The following is a 25,329-nucleotide window of genomic DNA, read 5'->3' as shown; positions in this document are numbered from 1 at the left end:
CTGACCTTGGATACTACGGCAGTAAATTGCATACGAAAATACCTTAATTATCCTAGATGCCTAGATCGGGCTTGGCAAGCACCATGCCACTGACATGCTGTAGCTCTTTTTTGTAACTAAAAGTGATCTGCGGTCCAATCGCGGAAGAGTTCAATGTGACTCGTTAAAGCTGCGTGATACACTCTGAGGTTAAATTGATGTGAATTCTCTACACCTAATCACATCATCAGCCCGAGCAGGACAACGCTGGCGGCATGAAAGGTGGGTCACTTTGTCAAGAGTCTTCCTTTTACTGCAGGATATATTAAGACAACAGACCTAAATTCCAACTGGGTTAATGAGTTAGGAGAGATTTGTTTCCCAAATTTAGCACACAATAATTTCAGTGGATTAGAGAGAGAAACCTCAGAAGAAGAAGGAAGAAAAAGAAAAAAAAAACCCCACAAAAACAAATAAACAGAAAAGCCTGAGCTCAGGTAGCTGACCTGTAGCTCTAAAAACTGTCATGCTACAAAGAGTACTACTTTCAAAAAAAGGAACTTTGTAACAAATGTAACAGGTTTTGAGTTGAAGTTGACCAACTGCTGCATAGAAAAATGTGCTAACATACAACAGTCAAGTTTAAGCCGGTGCATAGAGAAGATAAAGCACTTATGGTAATTGCAAATGGTAACAGGTCCATAAAGGGTGTACAACCTAGCATGGGTCCGTAAGGGGGGAAAAGATGGTAAGTAGAAATGGGGAGGAAAAAAAAAATCAAGTGGAAAGAGTGAAGAAGCTTGGACAAGAGAAGGAAGAAGCAGGAGAAAAAAAAAAAAAAAAAGACCTTCAATTGTATAAAATTCACAAACCAGTAAAGTATAAAGACACCACTGAAGAACAGTGAATTTTGTCCCAAACACCCAACAGCAAACAGAACCAGAATAGGTAAGCCTTTGGCAGACAATTTAAGGAATTCGAGTAGGACATTCCATTTCTCAATAATACACAAACAATATATTATATGGTGTATTTATATTAAATACTGGGAAACCAATCCTGGAAAGCTGATGCTTCTAATGCTTTAGCCAATGAGAGCACGAGGTGTCAAGCCAAGTGAATGCTGGTGTTCTCACAACAGTGCTCACTTACGAGGCAACTGTCAGCGATCCGTGCTTTCGACAGTGCGCCGAGCCAGGCAGATTATCATCTGTGAAGTGAAACAAAGGTCTCTAGCTTTTCTGGGATATGCCCTTTGTAATATATTCTATGATTCACTATGACGCGAGCAGCAAGACACTGCAGGGTGGTGTGATTGATGGGCTGGATCAAATTTTTCGCGATCTCTTTCTCATCCAGCAAGTCACTAGCAGTCTGCTTGTGCAAGTTTGTGGCATCGAAGTGTGCACCTGATTTAATAAGGAGATTCATGATGTCGGGATGGTTGTTCAGAGCGGCGATGTGCAGGGGGCTGTTGTCGTCAGAGTCTCTGACGTTCACGTCGGCGCCACACTCGATCAGTATGGCCGTGACCTGCAGAGACGGGAATTTACACACGGGGTAGCGCCCTACGCAGGTCGTGTTCTTGTCCACAGCCAGATGAAGGGGGCTGAAGTTATTCTTCCCCCTCGGATGCAGCTTCAGAAACCTGTAGATAGTCTGCTTTTTGAAGTGGTCCTGTTCTAGAGTACAAGGAACTTTCTCTAGCAAGCAAATCAAGTGCAAAATAATGGACAGAGCCTTATTTAACTGCAACGGGTCAGCTGGACACTGAGTTTGCTTGATAGCTCGCTCTATTTCAAGGACACTTTTGCACAGGATGCCCATAAGATCATCAAACGTAACGGTGGTGCCCAGCAGGCCTTTAGCCCTATCCTGGAGCATAAAGGAGAACAGTTCCGCAAAAGACAGCAAGCTGCTGGCGGTCATGGGGCTTAAAGGGTCCAAGTTGTTCTGCTGCATATCCAAAGCATACTTCCAGAGGTTGATGCATCGTTTGAAATTTCCAGAGTCCGCATAGACAGCGCCTCTGTATCTAATGTAATAAGAGGTATCGGGATGAGAGGGACCAAGAATACGTTCTCTGATCAATAGTGCCTGCATTCTCATCTCGTCGGGGTCGGCAATAAGACCTTCTAGCTCTTCCGCACTATTCACCTCCTTGGCATAATCGTAAGCCATTATCAGAGTTTGAGGTACCGGTTTGCTGATGATATTAGTCCTATCACTGTACCTCATGTTCATGGCCTTTTTCCAGTATTTCAAGGCCCCAAGCAGATCTCTCTTTTTGTCCACAAACGTAGCTCCCAGGAGCTCTAGAGCATTGATCCGTTCTGTCTTGCTGGTCTGTGCGTGGTGAGTCAGAAAATCCACAATATTTGTGTGACCGGTGACACTGGCCGAAAGAAGGGGAGTCATTCCATAACCATCCTTTTCCATCTTGGCACAATACATAAGCAGCATCTTCATGATGTCCAAACTCCCAGACTCTGCGCAATCATGCAATGCAGTATTACCTTAAGGAGAGGAAAGAAAGAGATAACAGATTTTGAGGGAGCAGGAGAAAATGGAGTACATGTATGTAGCTTAGGAACCTCATGAAAAGCAGACAGCTCCAGGCTGACCTTAACGGGACTTTTTTTTTTTTTTTTAAAGATTTTAATTTATTTATTTGACAGAGAGAGAGAGATCACAAGTAGGTAGAGCAGCAGGCAGAGAGAAAGGAGGAAGCAGGCTACCCGCTGAGCAGGGAGCCTGATGCAGGGCTCAATCCCAGGACCCTGAGATCATCATCTGAGCCTAAGGCAGAGGCTTAACCCTCTGAGCCACCCAGGGGCCCCTAATAGGACTTAAATTTGAAAACAAATGAGAAAAAAAAAATGATCCACAGCCCCCGGACTAGCGTGACACATTGCAGGGTTTAAATAAATACTTAAGTTTGTTGAATAAATGACCAAATTAGGCATGAAAAGATCAAAGTCACTAATGAAATTCAACATAAATCCATGTCCTCTTGGGTTTTTTCAGTAGCATTTGCAAGTGCATATTCTATGACTAAAAAGTGATGAAATGCAATTAACCAGCTAGTCAGCTTTGCAGACTGTCACGTAACTTTCTGGGTAAGGGTCCACGTTTATAAGTGAGAAATCTAATCTGTAACATCTGAGATTCTCCAGTTTGATTCTAACAGGAGTCAGAAATTGTTTTTTCCATATTTCTGATTGCCAAGTGAACTTCAGCTGCCTTAGTCAAAATTCTCGGTGACAGAGTACTTTTCCTCAGAAAGCTCCCAGGAGAAAAACAAGTCCGGTAAAATGTGAAAAAATATGTGGGTGGTTCAACTGGAAATTTAAAAGGAGACATCTGAAGTGTCCTTTGTAATGGATAACTTCCCACTGTAATTTAATTTTGTAAACATTTCTGAAGCCATACTAATTGTTCCAATGCCGTCTTGCTCTTCCCACACATGGATTCAAATGGACAACAGACCCTGGCACATCAGGAAACGCCCGTATGCAACATACCAAGACATTCTGAGCACACGAGTATTTTAGCTGCCAAAGTTTCATGCCAAACATCTTACTACTTATCGTAACAAAAATTATCACATAGACCTTTGGTATCACCCTACGGTGTTTACAGAAAATTTCAGCAGTGAGTCACCAGAGGCTGAGTGCAGCAGAGTTCTCGCAGGCTGGCACTGGTGTCTTTAGAAAGAGCTGCCTACCCGGGGCCAGCCCTCGGTGGACATCGGAGAGCTCGTCTGTTCCAAAAACTTGCCCTCCAGGATAAGGTGGAATCACAGTTTGTACAAACAATACAGTTTGTGCTTAATACCTGCTTTCCTCCCAGGGGTATCTCCAGGAAGGGTGCCCACCCTGAGCTCGGAGTCTCCTAATGGGTCTCCCCCGGGGCAGAAAAAGCCTGCAGATTCCTCTAAGCCTCACGGTGCCTTTCCCCTTAGGATCCAGCTCCACGTCCCTATCATACCGTAATTCCCATGACCAGCTGACTCACCTCCAGAGACAGGGAAGGCCTTGGGGGACTAGAAAGTAGCTGAAACCTGCCCACTTCCCATAACAAATCTGTGACTGAAATTTGAAAGAACCAGTTACTGCACCTTGGGACTTGACTCTCCCCAGGGTCATCCTGTGGAGACTTCCACAGCACCTACACAACTACAGCACTACCTGCACACATTTACTCTGACTCAGGATTTCAAAGTTCTATAATGGAATGGTGTTGGACGGACATTTTAGCCATGCATCTGTAAGCAAGCACTGCGAGAGCCCAGAGCCTCTCCCTACTAACACTAACGTTCATTTGTTCAAAGTAATTTCAAGTAAACACGGCTATTATGAAATGTGTTTTTAAAGCTCTTTTAAATTAAGAATCCCTTTTCCTCTAAGAGACAATATAAGAGAAACAGGAGATTTAGATGGCATTCTTCTCTGTACAATCACATAAAATCAAGAGTAAGAATGCAAGAGAAGCCAGTTTTTTAAACGACTATAAGCCAGTTTTTTAAACTACTGTATTAGAATACACCAAACACTGAAAAAAAAAAAAAAAGAAATGGTTTCTCTTAAGATAAAAAAAACCTACAGAATAGTTTCATATCTAGTAATGGCAGAAGCGGTATGATCACCCTCCCCCGTAATAACTTCAAAAGCTGAAAATTTTATTTTGAAAAATCTGTTTGACAGCATGTAAAGAGCTAAAAGGAGGACAACATCCAGAAGAAGAAAGAAAATCAGAGAAGTCCAGAACTAAGGGAAGCTTCCTCCAATGTCCTCTTCCGATTCTGGAACCAGTAGCTAAAACACTGAGTGGAGCTTTTGACAGCTAGGCAGGGCCAGAAGAGAAAACTAGAGTCCAGAACCCACTAAGAAGGGAACTTTGAAACCCCCCATATACTTTGAGTTAGAGCTCTGAAGAACTGCACCCTAGTCCTTAAAGACAAATTACAAACCAGCTATTGGAGGAACCAAAACCCAATTTAAGATCATATCAATACTGAACTAAAGAAATTCAGGGGGCACCTGGATTGCTCAGTCATTAAGCATCTGCCTTTGGCTTGGGTCGTGATTGGGTTGAGCCCCACACCAGGCTCCCTGCTTGGCGGGAGGCCTGCTTCTCCCTCTCTCCACTCCCCCTGCTTGTGTTCTCTCTCTCACTGTATCTCTCTCTGCTAAATAAATAAATAAGTAATCTTAAAAAAATAAAAAAAAAAAAGAAGAAATTCAGGATTGCTAGTTGAAAACAGACAAAAGCCAAAAGCAAATACAAATGCTACTTACAGAAAATATTATCTAGACAGTACCTATTTACTAGGGTTCAAATTATTTTTCATATTCTATCTAATGTTTGATACCCAATCAAGGAACCCCAACACAAAACCAAAGGAAGTAAGAGCTGATGGAAAAGCCCAACAGAAGATCCTGATCATACAGTCATCAGACACAGACTTTAAAACAGTTAATTATGCTGAGCTAAGTAAGAGAGATTAAAAAACAATTCTGAGAATTAGAACACTGGAAACTACAAAAAGGCACAAAATGGATGTTCTAGAACTGAAAACCTCAGTGGGTGGCTTTACAAGCAGATTAGGCATAGCTGAACAGAGAATGAGTGGCTGGAAAAATCCGTCAGATGAAAATATACAGAGAGAAGCATGGAGATGACAGGCTGGCAAAGCAGAGACAGTGAGAGACAGAGGGAACGATGTCAGAGGGTTAATACGCGTAAACCAGAATTCTAGAGGAAGAAAATGGGCTCAGAGCAATACATAAAAGATAAAGTCTGAGAATTTTCTGAAGCTGGTAAAGTATTAACGTATAAATTTAATAAGTTTTACAAACATCAAGAAAGAGAAATACAACGAAAATCCCCTCGAGGCACACTCCAGCGGAACAGCTCAGCGCTCAGGCAAAGGGAAAAACTTTACAACCAGAGAACAGGTGGAAGTGACCTACACAAGAGAAACAATTTGGCGAGTGGCAAAGCTCTCACCAGGAACAGGAAGCCAGAGGCCAACAGACTTGAAAGCACTAAAGGAGAATAACTGCCAACTGAAACTTTTATACCCAGAGCAAGAATCAATGTGAATGAAGTACTGTTTCAGGTGAGAACGAAACAGAAAACCCAAGGTATTTATTACCAGCCGACCTAGTACTGGCAAAAGGATGAGGAGGCACATGGAAGCACAGAGATACCGGAATAAGCATCAACAAGAGGGGTAAATCTGGGAGAAGAAATGACTTCAAAAATTAGCAAGCGTCTCATAGGGCTTGAAATACACAGACAAGTCAAATGCTTGACAGCAAGAGCATCAAGGTAAGGAGGGCAATTGGAATTAGAGTATTCTAAAGATTTTAGCATTGCTTGGACAGAGGGAAACTCAGAAATTTATGTTATTCCTTTGGTAATTCAAAGTAGTACAGTAACCACTCAAATAACAGAGGATATGCATCTCATCACTACATACCCTCTAATACAGAGAAAAAAATGAAATAAAAAATAATTCAAAGGCAGACAAAAAAAATCAGAGACAAAGAACACAAACCAGGTAGGACAAATAAAAATCAGAAAGTCAGAGATTAAAACCCAAATAGATCAGTAATTACATTAAATGCAAGCAAACTAAATGCTTCCTTAAAAGACACAAACTGTAAGACTGAAAATAGAAATATGTACAACTGCTTAGAGGAGACAAAACCTTCAACACAGGGATAGAAAAAGGCTGAAGTGAACAAAATAGAAAAAAATTATACCTTATTAGACCCTATGCAGAAGCGAACCATAAATAAGAAAGCTGTCTGATACAAGGAGACATTAAGGCAAAAGGCATGGTTAGAGATATAGGGAAACATTTTACAAGGATATAAATAAAATCCAAAACAATATAAAGATACAGTATTTCTAAATTCGTTTTTACCTAAAACACGGGTTTGAATTATGCAGAGCAAGAATCAACAGAACTACGAGGAGAATCAGGCAAACCCACCATCACTGGACACTTGAGCACACGTTTCTCAGTAGCGAAGAACAAAACCAATACCAGTAGAGAAGATGTGAAACCATGAACAAACTTAATTTAACTGAGGTATATAAAGGAACACTGGACTCAACACCTGTGGAATGCCATTTTCTTTCTAGGATATATGAAAAAACAGACACAGGGACCACATTCTGGCCACAAAGTGAGACGCACAGAAACGGCAAAGGACTGATACTACTGATTCTCTTCTAGGTCAACAATGCAAGGTAGAAAACACACACACCCCAACAGCAGCAACAACAAAACACTGGAAAAATCTCCACAGTTTTGAAAATTAAATACATACTGCTAAATAACCTATGGGTCAAAGAAGAAACCCAATGGAAAAAGAGAAAATATTTGTAACCGGATGAAAATGAAGACCTTAAGTAACAAATCCTGTGTGACATGGCTCAACCTGTGCTTCAACGTGCACCCTAGAGAAGAAGGGCTTTAAAAAGATGGCTCAGTTTCCATCTCAAGATACTAAAGGAGAAAAACATTAAATTAAACCCAGAGAAAGTTGAAGCAAATCATAAAAGCAAATGTAATGGAGAAGAAAAAGGTATCCATACGTTAGCACAGCATTTTTTCTCTTTTCCTGAGTCTTACATATCAGCAGTTGCCCCCTCGTTATCTTATATTCGTAACTAGGCAAAGCAGAGAAAATACTTCTACAAATAGAAAGCAGGGAAGTTGGCAGTAAAACAGAAACCCTTGTCTCCCAATCGCCAATGTAGTGTACTGTGCATTCCTGGGGTCATATTTTAAATGCTAGTCATACTAGAATCTGATGATTAAGTTCTACCTAATAGAAGCCAAACCTCATAATGGAACTCCCCCATCATGTGCCTTTCCAACTCAACTCCTTCCGTGCTTCCTCTAAAGATACAACTGAAAACCTTCAAGATGGCTTTCAAAATTCTACAACACTGCTTCTCAAAGCATTATCCCTGTAAGGCGGGAGGGCAATGAGGAAGAAAGCCAGAGCTTCAGAAAATGTTATGTGAGTAAAGCTTAATCTCAGTTAGTGGGAACACACACAAGTACACTATCAGAAATGGATTTGAGAAGACTGAGATCTTATTTGCCTACCCTACCTGCCCAGCCTCATGTCTCATCATGCCCAAAGTGAATGCTGCACTGTGAATCTCTCCAGGAGCTGGCCAACTTTTTCTATGAAGGGCTTGATGGTATTTTAGGAGGCTGTAATGTCCCCGCTGTAACCACTCAGCCCAGCCGTGGCCAGGAGTATCCATTGGCAATACATCCAATTAATGGAGATGGCCTTGTTCGAACAAAATGTGACTTATGGACGCTGAAATAGGGCCTCCAGGGCATCTTCATGTGTCATAAAGTATTCATCCTCATTAATTTTTTCCCCCAACCATTAAAATACAAAAACATCTTAGCAGTCAGGCAGAACAAGAATAGGGGGTGGGCAGGCTTTGGCTACTGGGCCCTAGTAGGCCAACACCTTCTCGGAGACATCGTCAATACCTGCCAATCACACAGCTGAGACCCTACTTACACTTTCTGTCACTCCATCCTAAGTGTCCCTCCCAGCACTGGGGAGAGGCCTGCTCACTTGCACCTCCACGCCTCTGCTCTTCGTTTTTCTGTACTCTTCTTGTTTTTCTGTAATTTTCTTCTTTACCATTTTAACTTCTTGTCCTTCAAGTTTCAACAGCAACTTCCACGGCCTCAAGACACTTCACTGTTTATAGCACACCAACTTGCATTTTGAGGATGCCTAGTGAATAAATGTGTCACTCATTCTGGTGGTTATTCCTATTACATGAACTATGATGATATTATGTAATACCTTTTAACAGTACAATGTTACTGCCACACACATCAGTTTTCTTACCTAAATTGGTCTTCTAGTCCTAAAGTCCACAGATCCTATATAGTTTGTCCTTTATATCCCAACTAGCAGTTACCACACTATTAAGGCTAAGGCAAGAGTCTTAAATTTTTAATACTTCATCATCACAAAAAGTGATTCAAACTTAGCTTCTGAGAATAAAATAAGTTTAAAAAGTAAAGTCTTAGGAGAGAGATCATAACTACTCTAACAAGCATATGACCATCACACTTTCACACCCTTGAAGCCTGAAAAAAGTTTCTGAATACAAATATAGTGATCTGAAAGGGCACGTGCACCTGAATGTTTATAGCAGCAAGATCCACAATAGCCAAACTAGATGCCCATCAACAGATGAATGGATAAAGAAGATGTGGCATATATATATATACACACGCACACACACACACAGTGGAATACTATGCAGCCATCAAAAAACCCCACGAAATCTTGCCATTTGCAACGACGTGGATGAAACTAGAGGGTATTATGCTTAGCAAAATAAGTCAATCAGAGAAACACAATTATCATATGATCTCTGATATGAGGAATTTGAGAGGCAAGGCATGGGGTCATGAGGGTAAGGAGGAAAAAAATGCAACAAGATGGGATCAGGGAGGGAGACAAACCGTAAGAGACTCTTAATCACAGGAAAAAATTGAGGGTTGCTGGAGAGAGGGGGAGGAAGGAAAGGGTGGCTGGGTGATGGACACTGAGGAGGGAACATGCTATGGTGAGTGCTGTGAACTGTGTAAGCCTGATGATTCACAGACCTGTACCCCTGGGGCTAATAATACATTATGTTAATATAAATAAATAAATAAATAATAAAAAATTTTAAAGTGCTTCTGAATTATAGCCTAGACCTTGACTCCAAAGTTTAGAAAAGAGAAGCTTCAGAAACAAGCGAAAAAAAGTTTATGAAAATAAAACGAAAAGTTTATGAAAATAAAACGAAAAGTTTAATTTTAAAGCAACTATAACTTTTGTCTCAGGTCCAAGTCTCTCTATAGAGACGTTTTGATAAAGTTAAAATCAGTCCACGGACGACTGTCACATGCTTTTCTCCCACATCTTGGTCATTTTCTCCTGTTAAGTGACAAGTACGTAGTCTCCATGAACTTCACAGATACTATGTCATCATTCTTAATGGCTTTATGGTAGAAGTTCAAGTAAGGAGGCATGGCCAAGTTCACATGAACACTCCCCTGGCCAATGGACATCTGCGCTGCTTCAAAATTTTCACTACTAAAATGAATGCTTAAAAACCTTTAACGACAGATAACAGGTGATTGTCAGGGGGTAGATTCTGGAAAAGGGGCTGACTGCAAAGAGGCATGAAGGAACTTTCTGCTCCATCTTTGTTGCACTGGTGGATAAACTACAGTATATGTTTATCAAAACTTACACAACTATATGCTAAAAAGGATGGATTTTATTGTGTATAAATTATACTTGAGGGGCACCTGGGTGGCTCCGCAGGTTAAAGCCTCTGCCTTCGGCTCAGGTCATGATCCCAGGGTCCTGGGATCAAGGTATCCGGCTCTCTCTGCTCAGCAGGGAGCCTGCTTCTCCCTCTCTCTCTGCCTACTTGTGATCTCTGTCAAATAAATAAATAAAATCTTTAAAAAGAAAATTATACTTCAATAACTAAATGACAAAAAAATTAATGCCTAATTTAGAACAAAATCACAAGTGTAAGACAGCATAAGATACATCTCCAAATCATTCCAAAGGAATCAGGCAATCTTTTAAAAAATCCACTTTTACAGTATTCTTTCTGGCACTAGAGTTAATTTTGAATTTTAATTTATATTACTTCTGTACCTAGGTATATAGGACATTTTTCCATGTCTGTTCACAAACTTTTTTTTTTTTTTATGACAAGTCTATTTACGTTCCAGTTTCTGGAGTTATTAGTCTGAGTTTCATCAGTTATCTGCTATATTTGCTCTATTAACTATTTCACTCAAGAGGGATATGCTTTCAGGAGGAAATGCAAGTTCTCATGAAAAAATGTAAAAAGATGAATTTAAAAATCAAGTTACTATGTTCTTGTGACCAGTCTGTGCTAAGTTACATGCCAAAGACCAATAAAATCATATTTATTTTTGCTAGGTAACATCAGTGATTTAGATTTTTGGTGCATAATATCGTATGTCAAATACTACTGAATATTCAACTCGAGCATTTTTCCTCAGTTACGTGCCTCTATGTTTCCACAATATAATGGAAGATTCAGTAGCTCTACCTCATAATGTCTTAATTTTGTATCCTCAGAGTGAGAAAGATAATTAAAAACAGAACTCATAAAGTTCAAAAATAAATACTACCAGGCATCTTAGATGAAATTAAGGATATTTAGCACTGAAATTTAATTAATCCCTTAAGAAAAAAAGAAAGAAAATAAACACTATCTTATACAACTCTCAGCATCTGACTCAGAACATGTTCATTTGGAGAAAAAATAAAATTTCTGACACTGAATTCATTATGGAAAATTCTCATGATTTCTCAAAAGACATGCTTGTTAAATGGACATGTCTTAAAAAACCAAGCTAATGGTCCATGAAGTGTTAATTCCGTTAAAGTACTTACACAGAAAGTTAAAATAGTAAGATCTAAATATACTAATTTTCAACTACATAACTTAACCTTGAAATAGTGCTAAGAAAATATGGAAGAATAAAAAGTAGCCATATTCACGGAGATGCTTCTGGGATGGATACTAAGGGAAGGAAATGACACCAGTGCTCATGGTTACCAGAGGGAGGTGGGTGGGGGATGGGGAAACAGGTGACAGGGATTCAGGCATGCACTTGTGATGAGCACCAGGTGATGGATGAAAGTGTTGAATCACTGTATTGTACATCCAAAACTAATATTATACTGTATGTTTATACTGGAATTAAAATACTTAGTAAAACAACAAACCAACAAAAAACATGGTAGTATTTCTCAAGAAGACCCATCTGAAAGCGCCAATCTCAGTTGCTGTTAATTCTAAAGAGACTTGTCATCTTTTGACAGCAGCCACATAAAAGATAGGGATTCATGTAGGTGCCTAACAAAGGGATCAAGATTTTCCTAAAATAAGTAATCCAAAAACACACCAGTATTTTGAGTAATAACTAGTTGGAGCCCTAAGAGTTCCAATGCTCCAAACCAAATGTTTGGGTTTGACTAAACAGTAAGTAAATGATTGTTTGCATAACATTGTTACCAATCGACTAACTACTTAAATCATATGAGAACGTCAACACATAATTTATAAATATCTCAATTTGGGTAAGATTACTTAGATACTCCAGGATCAGAATTAAGTCAGTTTCTAAGCCTCTCCCAATTTCTATTTTTAATGATACAAAAACGTTCTCTCAAGGGCTGTAAAATGTTTTACAAATACAAAATGTCTATTATAATTTAAACTGCTTTTTCTAGAAATATCAGTTCAACAGATTCAGCTACCTCGTAAAGTCCTCACACAGTTTGAGTTTTGTGTGGGTGTGTTTTAGTTAAATACAGTCGTGCTTCTCAAACTTTAATGTACACAATCACCTGAGGATCACAGTAAAATGTGGATTCTGACTCAGCCGATCTACGGTGGGTCCAAGGGACGCCTGTGCTGCTGATCTTTGTTACTTGGAGCACTAAGGAAATAGATGAGGAATATCTAACAGCTATATCATGTAATACGATAATAAGGTTAAAAGAAAGGTTAGGTCACAGCCTGTTTTACACCACACAGAAAATGAAACTTCACCATTCCTCTTTATGCTAAATGAGAACACCAGATGCCAGAGCATGAAAAGGGTGTGCTGTACAACTAGATTCCACAGTCTGACCCACAGAAACGTGCCTGTCTAGGTAGTAAAGGGTAGCAGTAAACCCTGCAGTGTTTTCTTAACGATTTTCTTGTTTAAGTCAAATCTAAATGAGCTACAGTTGCATATTTCAAAAAAATCATCTTGTAAAATAAAATCCAAGTTGTTTGTAACCAATAACTTCAAAAGAGCAGGGAAAAAAACCAATGTAAACTGGTGCAACCACTGGGGAAAACAGTACAGAGGTTCCTCAGAAAGTTAAAAATAGAAATACCACACAACCCAGTAATTCCACTTCTGAGTATCTCTACCCAAAGAAAACAAAAACACTACTTCGAAAAGATACACGCACCCCTATGTTTATGGCAGTATTATTTACAACAGACAACATAGGGAACAACCTAATTGTCTGCTAACAGATGAAGAGATAAAGAAAATGTGGTGTATATATATACAATGGATTAATATTCAAATATAAAAAGAATGAAATTTTGCCATTTGAGACAAATGGATGGGCCATAAGGCACCTGTAAGTGAAATAAGTCAGTCAAGCAAAAAACAAATATATGGTTTTGCCTATATGTGCAATCTAAAAAAAAAAAAAAAAAAAAAAAAAGAACAAACAAATCAAAACAGAAACTTGTAAATACAGAGAATTGGTGGTTTCCAGACAGAGGGTGTGAGGGAGGATGGGTGAAATAGGCGAGGGGGATTAATAAGTAAAAACTTCCAGCTATAAGATAAGTCATGAGGATGAAAAGTACAGCAGTACAGCATAGGGAATATAGCCAATAATTCTGTAATAACATGGTATGGTGACAGATGGTAACTACACTCATTATGGTGAACACTGCATATGTTTAACTCAAATTACTATGTTGTATACCTGAAACTAATACAATATTGTATGTCAACTATACTTCGATAAAAAGGAAGGAAGGAAAAGAAATGGGAGAAACATTTCATAATTATGTCAGGTTTTACCAAAAAAATTAAGTTGGTGACCAGTACTCATTTCACTCATTCCTCTTCTTTTTACTGGTATATCTGACACTCTTTCTGTTACTCTTAACTTCCTTCATTTTCTTAAAAAAATTAAATTTACTTAAAAAAAAAAAGAAAGTGAAAAAACAATCTACGGAATGGGAGAAAATATCTACCGATCATGTACCTGATAAAGGACTTGTAGTCAGAATATATAAATTACTCCTACAATTGAGTAATAAAACAATAACCCAATTTTAAAGATTTTATTTTTATTTATTTGACAGACAGAGATCACAAGTAGGCAGAGAGGCAGGCAGAGAGAGAGGAGGAAGCAGGCTCCCCGCGGAGCAGAGAGCCCGATGCGGGGCTCGATCCCAGGACCCTGAGATCATGACCTGAGCTGAAGGCAGAGGCTTTAACCCACTGAGCCACCCAGGCGCCCCAATAACCCAATTTTAAAGCATGCAAACAACAAGAAGACACTTCTCCAGGGAAGATAAACAAATGGCTAATAAACACATGAAGAGATGCTGAACATCAGAACCCTGAAGAAATACAAACCAAAACCACAATGATACCACTTCACACCCCCTAAGACGGCTATTCCCAGAGAAGAGTAATAACCCATGTTTGTGAGGGTGTGGAAAAACTGGGACTCTGTCACACTGTTGACAGGAATGTGAAATGGCACTGCCAAGCTGTTCCTTAGAAGGTTACACAGAGAGTTGCCATGTGACCCTGCAATTCCACTCCTCCATGAACGCCCAAAAGAAATGAAAACTTACAACCGCCCAAGAACTTGCACATGAATATTTTTATCAGCCTTATTCCCAAGAGCCAAAAAGTAGAACCAATCCAAATGCCTGTTAACTGATAAATGTGGTCCATCTACACGGGAGTTTATACAATAAAAAGACTAAAGCAATAAAAAGAAATCAAGTACTGACGTGTGCTATAAAATGGGTGAGCTCCGAGAACATCACACTAAGAGAAAGAAGCACACCACGAACCACATACTATGCTTGCATTTACACGAAATATCCACCACAGGCAAATGCAGAGGGACAGAAAGATTTAGTGGTTGCCTGAGGTTACTTCAGTCGCAGTGGGGGAGGCGGGGAAATGAGAGTCCGTATTACTGGATATGGGTTTTGTGGGAGGGGGTGATAAAAGGTGGCTGAGGCGACGGCCACACAACCCTGTGAATACACACTGATTTGAACACTATAACGGGTGAAGGGTATGTGAATTGTGTCTCAAAGCTGTTTTAAAATCAAGGTACCTGTGTTTCTGGTAAAAGTGCAAGTTTTGACCTTTAGAAGCAACCACTAAAGGTCTCTTACTGTAATAGACTTGCTGAAAATGCATAAAAAGAATTCTCACCTCTCCTCTTTAGCCTACTGTGCTTGCCATCCATTCTTCTTCAACTCTAGCTGGGACTTCTAAGAAGCCACTTCTAAAGACGGGGAGGGGCCTGCGATTCAACTGCAGAACAATGCTGATCCCAAGCATTTTACTCCTGGAATAACTAAATGGTGCGTGTTAAGGAAAGAAGTGAGAAGGGGTAGAGAGAAACACTTCAGGATATCCAAGGAGCACTAGAAGGCTCCTCCACTTAGGATGTATTTTAACACCAGAGACACTCAAGGACAGGAGTTCCAAAAAAAAAGGAATCAGAACAGAATCAAATACGAACTGTGCCACGGTTACCATGTGCCTTCCCTTCATTCATTCTCTGTGTGAGGCAGTGAGCTGGGAGCATATGGCAATTTAACAACTGAGGCCCTTGACGCTCATAACAAAGTTAAACGCTAAAAACATCTGCATCCAGAGGTAAGTTGAATTCTTATGACTCGGGGAAATCAGAAAGCGCCTGGGAGATGGGTCTTGACATCTAGTGGAATTTTAAGGCCAAGAGGAACTGAACTAAGGGATGAGGACTACAGCAGCCAATATTTAGTGTAACTGGGTGAAAATTACAAAATGTCAAAGCATCAACATTGTAATTCAGACTTCATTAAACCTCCCTTTCTGGGGGCGCCTGGGTGGCTCAGTGGGTTAAGCCTCTGCCTTCAGCTCAGGTCATGATCTCAGGGTTCTGGGATCGAGCCCTGCATTGGGCTCTCTGCTCTGCGAGGAGCCTGCTTCCCTCTCTCTCTGCCTGCCTCTCTGCCTACTTGTGATCTCTCTCTGTCAAATAAATAAATAAAATCTTTAAAAAAAACAAAACAGGGGCGCCTGGGTGGCTCAGTGGGTTAAGCCGCTGCCTTCGGCTCAGGTCATGATCTCAGGGTCCTGGGATCGAGTCCCGCATCGGGCTCTCTGCTCAGCAGGAAGCCTGCTTCCTCCTCTCTCTCTCTCTCTGCCTGCCTCTCCGTCTATTTGTGATCTCTCTCTGTCAAATAAATAAATAAATAAATAAATCTTAAAACAAAACAAAACAAAACAAAACTCCCTTTCTGGCCATTCTTCCCCAAGCATGGGGGACAAAGGCAAGACAGACGTTTCTGGCAGAGGTTCCTTCACGTGACTTCTTTACCTGGGCCTTTCCTCACCTCCAGCTTCCACCACGTATGTTCCTAATGTCTCGATAGCATTAGCCTCTGGAATGCCAAGGGCTTCCTGAACTGCCTTTTACTGAACTGTGTTTTAAGAAACAACGAAAATCTGATAAAGATGAACTCGGTGAGGGAACCACTTGTCCCCAACGGTGAGTGAAACACACTTCATGCAGTTGAAAGGGCAGGAGGGCTCAGGAACTACCTATTTTCTCCAACTCCAGCTCAATTCACAGAGGATTCACAGCTCCAAATCCAATCTCCAGGCCTAGTGGGACATGGAGGGTAATTCCCCACTGCACCCAGTCTACACACCTTCTATTCTACCCTGGGGACACGGAGAAGTGTGGCAGGGGATACAGAAAAGATGAACGTGCACACCTTGGAGGGGCAACCTGATGCGGCAGGATGAAAATGTCAATGACTTCAACCAATAAGTCATTTAAACATCATTATCAAAACAAAACACACACAGGCCACAGAAGAGAAGATTATTTAAGGCCCTCTCTCTAATTGTTCTCTGAAAGTAGCTGTGTGGAGGCTGACCAGCAGCGGAGAACACTGGAAAGTCAAGAAAGAATGGACAACTTGCCTCCAACACACACAGAGTCCTCAAGTATAGTGAAGCCTACCAATGGGACAAAGGTCATTTTCTTTGTCCCTAATCTTAACACCAACCGTTCTTAATTTAGAGGGGAGATTTTTCTTACCTGAGATTCCTCTGCACTTATAGTGCCTTAAAAAAGTAGTAGTAATAGGATTTCTTTTCACATTTTCTTGACTGAAATACATCCATACCCTAAAATGCCTATACTATGGGAGACAACTAATATAACATGCCTGCAGTTTGCTTTAAATGACTGCAGAAAACAAAAGGAGAGGAGAGAGAAATGTATTTTTTAAATATGTTTAAAATTTTTAGAAACAAAGTTTTAAAAAACTTTGGCAAATGCGGGTAACTACTGAAGCAAGGTGGTAAGTTCATAGTGGTTCCAGTCATATTCTTCTCTCCACTTATGCAGAAATTAGAAAATTTCTGTAATAAAAAGGCAAATAAACTGCCTGACCTAGCTCTCTCTCTCTCTCAAACCCTTTTAAAGCCAGCTCTACTTATGGGCCTACATGAATTCTCCCATTTCTGAAGACTAGTAATGCTCATTTTTCACGATTACGGCTTTAACTTCTTACTTCACATCTGCATGTACGGATTTTATTTCTGTAGTGAAAGAAGAACAAAACAGTTCTTGCCCTCAAGGAGCTTATAATCCTTTCCCTCTTAAATCCAACCTACTTCATTCAACAAACTCATTTCCCAAAAACCCACTATGGCCGGACACTCTAACACATGGATACAAACACCAGGTGTCTAGCCTTAAAGAACTCACAATGTAATAGAATTAGAATGCAGTTAAAAAGAAAGAAAGAAGAAAGGGAGGAAGGAGGAAAGAAAAGAAAGAAAGATCCCAGTTATTTCTCAGCTGAAAACTTCACTAGCTTACCCCAACATAAAGAATCAAACTTCTTTACCTAGAAGTCAATGTCCTTCATAATCTAGCCCTGAGTGCCCTTGGGTCCAAATATGCCGACTTTTCCACTTCCTGGCCCTCCAAGCATATTTCTCAATGTGCCTTTCCTTAGGCCATTTCCTAAGCCTTTAAAACTGTATCCAGTGCACTCTACAGGTCTGAACCCTGACAATCCTTTCAAGGCCCAGTTCAACGTCCCCATAAAGATCACACCCCTAAAATCCATCCTGCACAGGTTCACATTCTTCCTTCAGCAGTTAACAAACGCGATGTCCTGTACCTTCTCACAGCCTCCACAATGTTCACCACGGTGTCCTGCCTACAGAAAATGCACAGTGATTATCTTATTACCAATACCCTAATTACCTCTGGATATTTAAAAAGATGAACCCATGCCAGAGGGTAGCCTGTTCTCTGAGGGCCAGTCTTCCCAACCCAAGCCAGAGCAGCTCTTCTGCTGGTCTCTGGTACTCAAATCACTTTCAGCTGCTCAATTCCCAACAGAATCTGGGTGCAAAAACAGAACTGAAGGGCTAAAGTCTCTTACCATGGATCGTATTCTGAATCCACCAACATTAAAACAAAACGAAACAACAAACTAAGTGGAAGATGACGGTAACCATGATGTGGTGAAATCAATGTGGAAGCTCTGAGATGAGCTTGCTGAATCACTTCTCATTTGGCATCTACGTTTTTTGTTGTTGTTTTTTTAAAAGATTTTATTTATTTATTTGACAGAGAGAGGTCACAAGTAGGCAGAGAGGCAGGCGGGGGCGGGGAGCAGCAGGCTCCCCGCTGAGCAGAGAGCCCGATGTGGGGCTCGATCCCTGGACCCTGAGATCATGACCTGAGCCGAAGGCAAAGGCTTTAACCCTCTGAGCCACCCAGGCACCCCTGGGGTCTGCGGTTTTAAACAGCAACCCCACTCTCCTGTTTCACAGATCAACCACTGTGCTCAACTGGAGAAGTACTGGTAAACATCTCCAAGGTTTTCTCCTCTTTGTGAATGCCAGGGGAAAAGAGTGAGTGCAGAGTCCCCTCAAGTACTGGGATGGTTGGGGATAAGGTAATTCCAAAAATCAAACACAAGGAAGCACTGGGGCCACGCTCTGCATACTGTGGCGCAAGGACCTGCGGAGGAGCCTGTCTCTGCAACGAAGCTGTGAGCTGGAGAGCGAGGAAACAAGGACTGGTTATATGGTCTTACTCAGCTCTGTCTATCCTCAATCTAACAGCCTGGTATGCTGAGGGACTCAGGAAGTGCTCCCTCAATTAGGGAATGAATTCCACCTTTGGTTAAAACCTGTTCGAAATGCCAACAGCCTGTTAAAAAGTAATGGAATGTAGAAGTCACGTGCATTTGGTATTTAAGCACACCAAGCAAAATCTACTGGGGTTTTCCTTCTTCACAACCATTTCCAACAGCTGACATATACCATTTCCTAAGAAACGGTTCCATTTCATCCCTCATCTCATCACTCTTTTCTACTTCTTGGATAGAGCGAAAATGTGTGTGGCGGGGGTGGCGGGGGGGATATTCCTTTCCTGCTGCCCTATCAGATCAATCCTTCACCAGTGTTCCTGCCTCAGTTTTAACCGGTTCCTGCTTTTTTATTACACATTAACCTATAAAAAAAAATCTAGAGTCAGTGAGAGAGTGATTATCAAAGAATGGAAGCTTCGGGATCAGAGTGAGGGTGGGTGCATATACATCCTAATCTGCCTCCAATTTAATTAAGAGTCACTGTTGAAATTAAAAGGGACCATAACAGGTAAAAGCACTGCACACAAAATTATATATATATATATGTGTGTGTGTGTGTGCGCGTGTGTGTGTAAATGTATATATGTATGTATGTACACACACACACACACATATATCATATATCTGTATGGCCATAAAATTGAGACTATCTGAAAATAATTTTTTGAAAACTGTTTTCTCACGTTATGTGTAATTTTTTCGAAAGACACAAGTACTAAACACTGATGGGGCCAGGGGGTGGGGGAGGTGGAACAACTCTAGAATTAGATCATTTGACCACATCCTCACATACAAGGCTGTATGAGGATGGTGATGAAAGGAACATTCGTCCAAAAAAGCAAAGGTAATCAATCAAGTTAGATACCATTCAGTTCATTAGGGGGAAAGAGGAGGAGGAAAGGGAAGTAGTACTACTGTTCAGGGAAACAGTACTACTAGTTAGCTCTCCAATGACCCAAGAGTTTTTAAAACAACTTCACCTGAATACGTAAGCTCGACAATCTGTAGGTTATTAGGCTAATGAATGAAAAGCCCAAAACAAAGGAACAAAATATCCAACAAGCCTCAACAAACGGCCGTAACTTTTAATGCTTTCTCTACTAGTTACGATTTCAAAGCATTCCTCATAGTTAACATGGTCATGTAAACAGTAACTGTTCTCTTAAGACTAGCATTCTTTAAAGGAATGAATGTTTAAAACAAACAAAAATGTCACGCTGTACTCTAAGCCAACAAACCACCTCAAAGAGATGATCAGGAACAAATGAAAAAATGTCTAAGAAGGAACGTCTACGGAAACACGTTGTCTCCTACTGAAAAGCCAGAAGCAACAGAGAACTCCATTGCGAGTATGCGGCTATTAAAATTGGGGGCTAAAATTAATGCCATTAAAGACATTACTGATTAAGCTAAAAAAAAAGATTATAGAAGAGCATATAAAATAAAACACATACATGTATCAGTTATCTCTAAGTGGCATTTGGTGAGATTTTTTAATGTTTTCTCCAAAAAAAAAATTTTTTTTTACAGAAAATCACAATGAGCCCGCATCATTTTGTATCAAAACTTTGAAAGAAAAAAGATTCTAATAACTTGAGTAAATTCTGTCCAATAACTATGTCCTGTCCCATAATGGTGTACTTTAGCCTCTCTGAAAGGCAATCAGACACCATCACAACAACAAACGCACTCTTTGAGTCAGCAATCCCATTTATCAGTATCTACCCTACAGCTCTTCTCAACCAAGTGTGCGAAGACACACTTGTGTTCAAGAATATTTACAGAAGCATGGCTTACACTGGATATGCCCTAACTGTCCATCAACAGGGCCTAGATAAATTATGTAGATTCATACAATGAAATACTGTGCAGCCGCTAAACAGAATGAGGTAGCTCTGTGTGCTGGAGTTCAATGCCATCCAAGATAATCTAAGGTTTAAAAAAAAAAAAACACAACCGAAACTGCATGTATCAACTAACAGAAGGGAAAGGGGGAAGAAAAAGACAAGTTTCTGCGCAGACCATCTCCAGGACACACAAAACCCCATAAACAGAGCTTATAAAGAGTGGCTGCCAGTGGGTTGGAGGTCTAGAAGTCAGAGGTGGTAAGATTTGTCATTGGGAACACCATCAATCAATTTATATAGTTTGAGTTTTGTTTTTTTTTTTACCATATAGGTAGGCTACTTTTTAAGTTTTAAGGGATTTTCTTTTTTTTAATGGGGCAGTGAATTACTTTGCTGTTGTATAAATAAATACGCTGAAGGGGAAAAAAAAAAAAGATTTCCAAGTATCAAAACAGGCGATCAAAACACCTGTTTTTAAAAGTTTCAAAAAAAACCTCTCAACTATCATTTTGCTGCTTTAGGCTTATTACAATCCCTGAAAATTACACACAACTGTAAACCTGAGCTCTTCTTTTGGACAGAGGTGTTTACACTGTTGCTAGCCAACAAATCCACTTCTGTCTAACCTAGCGCTTGTCTGGCTCTCAGGATTGTAGCAGTTTTTAAAATCTCTTTTCTCTCCTGCTATATTTAATACATGTTCTAATGTGAAAGGATTTTCTATTGGCCACACAATAAATAGAGAATAAGGGAATGGATTTTCTCCTTTTCCACTGGTATTAATCCTTTCAGGTCAGTGTGGCCTGGCCTTCCCCGACAGAATAACAAACGCAAATGCCTAGCTAAGACACATAAGACAATGACTCACTAAATATAGTAGTTTCTACTCCACCGGTGTTCTTAGAAAAAAAAAAAAAAAAATCAAAGCTAAGAAAATACATTACACTTAAGTATATTCTCAAGTGGATTCAGTGCAAGCCTAAGGGCTCCGATCAACTGCCACTAACATGCCCTGTAACTCTGGGGAGCCCAGGAATTGGAAGGGCCTCCAAATCAGAGACAGAAAATGCTCCTTAACATCGTGACCGAGGTCCTTGTACCGCACTTGCGCAAAGAATTCTCAAACACGGGAGAAACGACCAACAAGGTTTGCTGGAAGGGACACCTCATCAAAACAGGTCAATGCTGACTGACTCAGCAGCCGCTGTTTATAGTTAGGGACCAGACTTCCTGAAAATAATGGTAAACACTTGGAAAGCCAAAACGAAGAAGTTGGACTCACCTTTCACACTTTTTCTATTAACATCTGCCCCCTTTTCAAGCAAATACTGAGCAATCTCTTTGTGTCCTTTGTAGCACGAAATCATCAAGCACGTATGCCCGTGTCGGTTGGATACCTCCAAGTCGGCTTTGTGTTCCACGAGGTACTTCACGATTTCCAGATGGCCATCGAAACAGGCAGCTCGAAGAGGAGTGGAATTGGTTAAAGTTGTGTTGTTGACAGACGCTCCATGGTTTAACAGGGACTGCACCACCTTCAGATGTCCCGCTGCAGAAGCGGCCCACAGCGGGGGAGCCCCCTCGATGGTTTCGCCATCAAAATTGACGGAGCCCCCCACTTCTATGGAGGCACTGCACTGTTCGAGGAGGAACTCCACCATGTCAAGGTGCCCATACCTGGCGGCCATCAGGAGTGGCGTGGCTCCGTTTGTTTTTTCCGAGATCAAGGAGGAAACCTCCTCTTTGGATTTGCTGGCCAACAACTTGGTGAGAAGCCGCAGTTTGCCATCCCGAGCTGCGTTAAACACTGCTGTCTTTAGATCCATTTATGTCCAGTGGAAAGGCTGCGCTTTCTTTATCCCTCAAAGCAAAGCTCTGGCTTAACTCTTATCGACACAGGCAAGAGTGACAGGAACCAAAGTTCACCGTCAACCGCTGCACCCCAAACGGATATAAAACCACGGAGAGTCTGTCGCCTTACTGCCTTCCGACATCTGACCACCAGAGCACCAAACTAGAAAAAGGAAAAGGAAGGGGAAAAGTAGCAGTTTCGAATTTTCCAGAGGTGAAGGCAAAAACACTGGGTTTTCTTAATTCTTACTCCCAGGTGGCAGGGGTTGGGGGGGTGGCGTACTTTAGGGACGACTCAAGCCACCCAAACACGGTGGGAAAGAACACAAAAAGGTGCACACCGACCCCAATGTTCTGCTGGCAGGCAGTTTCTCTTCTATATGCGGTAAATTGAACACTCCAGGCAACCGGTTTTCTCGCCTCCTAAGCAGCCAAGCTTTGTTCTAGTTTTTGCTCTGCACACGCCCAGGGAGAGTACAACCGAAAGAGGCAAGAGCCGCGGGTCCAGCAGTGTTTCTCTCTCTCACATCTGCAGAGGAGAGCAAGCCAAGGGCGCCAGGCTCGAGGCCTCGCGGTGTCCAGAATGGGTTTCGAGAAGGAACAAAAAGGTCGGACACAACAAACCGCGGCCAGCCAGCGCCAGAGCCCTCGCCCTAAAGGTTCTCTTTCCTTACAAACTACTCGAGGCTCTCAGGAAATCCGGCCGCCTTCTAGAGAACTTCGCCCGCCCCATTTCGATCCGTCCCCCCACCCCCCGCCAGGGATCGCAGGTTCCCCAGACCTCCGTGGCACCCCCCCCATAACCTTCACCGCCACCTTCTCCAGACCCGGGTAGCTCGTCCCCGTCCTCCCCGAGCGACCACGACCCCTGCCCGGCCGGCCGCCGAGCCCGGGCCTCCAGCCCGCAGCCCGCCTTCCGCGGCCCGGGGGCGCCCTCCTTCCCCTTCCCGCCCGGGCCTCCCCGCGGGAGCCTCAGGCCGCAGCCACTACCTGCCCGGGGGCTGGTCCTCTCCGCCGCCGCCGGCCGCTGGGGCTCGGGTCGCCGCCTTAAATGGAAACCGTTGTCCGCGCCGCCGCCCGGGCCGGCCTGCTCCGCCAGCAGCCGCACAGCTCCTCCATGCCCCGCGCCCCACAGGAATGAATCCGGCCGCGCCGTTCGCCCCGCCCCGCCACGCCGAGCCGAGCCGCCTCCCGCCCTCCCCGTCCGCGCGGGCTACAGCAGCTGCAGCGGATGCCGCGGCGGATGGTGTAATGGGCTGCGGGCCGGGGGCCGGGCAAGCCTGAGCGAGGTTTCACATCACTGACGCGGCAGCCGCGCCATTGGGCCGGGGGAGGGCGGCGGCCGCCGCGAGCAACCGCGTAGGGGCGGGGCGGGGCGGCCAGCCCGGCGGAAGACGCTCCGGCGTGAGGCACGCCGGGGGGCGTGGCCCCACGAGGGGGCGGGGCCGTGGGGCCCCATCGCCCCGCGTCTGCTGGGGTCGGTGGGGGTCGGTGGAGGTGGTGCGGGCGGGTCGCGGGCTTCTCCGCTCGGGTTTCCCCGCGCCTGTTTCTCGGGAGGCTGGTTGGCGGGACCTTCGGCTCCCACGGCCAGAACTTCCAGAAGGGTGGCAGTTCCTATTCCTCTCTCACACCCATAAATGCTCTCGGACTACTCTTTCTCTCCTTTGGGTAGAAGCACACCGAGCTCTCAGATCTTGGAAAAACAAAAGACCAGAAAAACACTGGAAACAGAAATAGGAGAAAAAGATCCGTTGGGGAGGCTGCCAGACATGATTTGTTCTTTCTTTCTTTCTTTTTTTTTTTTTAATAAGGACTCTAAAAGGTACAAAATTTACGAAAAGTGGTAAAATTTCAGAGCAGTGTTAAGTCAGCAAGGTCGAGCTCCTGACAACAGTAAAACCAGCACATGGAAGCAGCACGAAGAAAACTTACCACATTTATGACGTTAAGACAGGGGATGTAAGAAACTAGCTTGAAGAAGAGTGTAAGCATGTTGGGAATGACTCCGTAGTGAATCGTGATGAGTAAAGAGGGTTTGAAAAACTGATCAAAAAAATTTTTTTAAAAAGGGAAAAAAAACCTGATAATCTCTTGAACACTTTATTTTGGGGAACTTAAACTCAAACCCAGTTCCTTGAGTACCACTAGGGGAAAGAGAATATTAGGTTAGACAGATTATCGGACCCCAGCCTCACAAAAGTAATCATTATTTTTGAAGTCAGACATTTCTCTCTCTCTCTCTCTCTCTCTCTCACACACACACACACACACACAGAGAAAAAAAATCACAGCTTCATTTTTGCTTACTGACTCACAGTGTTGTTGATAAATTTATGTACTTTTGTAATTGATGTAGTTGGGTTGTAGTTGTAGTTATAGTTGTAGTTGACATAGTTCAGTGCATAACTGAAGTCTAATTTTCATACAACTACATATTTGCTTTTTCCCCTTACCATACTCTAAAGATTTCTCATGTTTTTACAGTCTTAATAATCATTTTTTATTTAGGTAGTCAGTACACAGGCTCTACATTGGTACCCCAAAATTCAGGTTACTAGCATTGAGAAGAAAATATAGAAGAACAGAA

The 25,329-nt window shown here is 42.1% G+C and overlaps 1 protein-coding gene across 2 annotated transcripts; it reads right to left on the bottom strand.

Moving 5' to 3' along the window:
• Positions 1 to 812: 812 nt before the first annotated feature.
• On the bottom strand, positions 813 to 23,851 carry LOC111158903 (fem-1 homolog C). 2 transcript variants are annotated; one of them, XM_022521223.1, is made up of 3 exons: positions 23,733 to 23,851; positions 22,174 to 22,905; positions 833 to 2,495 (listed from the first exon to the last, which is right to left on the bottom strand). In XM_022521223.1, the coding sequence occupies exons 2-3, from the start codon at positions 22,715 to 22,717 to the stop codon at positions 1,186 to 1,188; spliced, it is 1,854 nt and encodes a 617-aa protein (XP_022376931.1). In that variant the 5' UTR covers positions 22,718 to 22,905; positions 23,733 to 23,851; the 3' UTR covers positions 833 to 1,185. The 2 variants fall into 2 exon arrangements, with proteins under 2 accessions (XP_022376932.1, XP_022376931.1); XM_022521224.1 differs by lacking the exon at positions 23,733 to 23,851 and having other exon boundaries at positions 813 to 2,495; positions 22,174 to 22,929.
• Between the last annotated feature and the right edge of the window lie 1,478 nt (positions 23,852 to 25,329).

The sequence above is a fragment of the Enhydra lutris genome, unplaced genomic scaffold (genome assembly GCF_002288905.1).
Source record: "Enhydra lutris kenyoni isolate GAN:26980312 unplaced genomic scaffold, ASM228890v2 scaffoldscaffold64, whole genome shotgun sequence".
In the NCBI taxonomy this organism is placed as follows: Eukaryota; Metazoa; Chordata; class Mammalia; order Carnivora; family Mustelidae; genus Enhydra; species Enhydra lutris.
This window is presented reverse-complemented; position numbering and strand designations above follow the sequence as displayed.

What these genes read in the sequence shown, in the direction of transcription:
- LOC111158903 (XM_022521223.1), bottom strand. Translation starts at nt 22,717, where the DNA reads ATGGATCTAAAGACAGCAGTGTTTAACGCAGCTCGGGATGGCAAACTG. An exon ending in TAATAGAAAAAGTGTGAAAG is followed by an intron (nt 2,496 to 22,173) that starts GTGAGTCCAACT and finishes CCTCTCCTTAAG; the next exon opens with GTAATACTGCATTGCATGAT.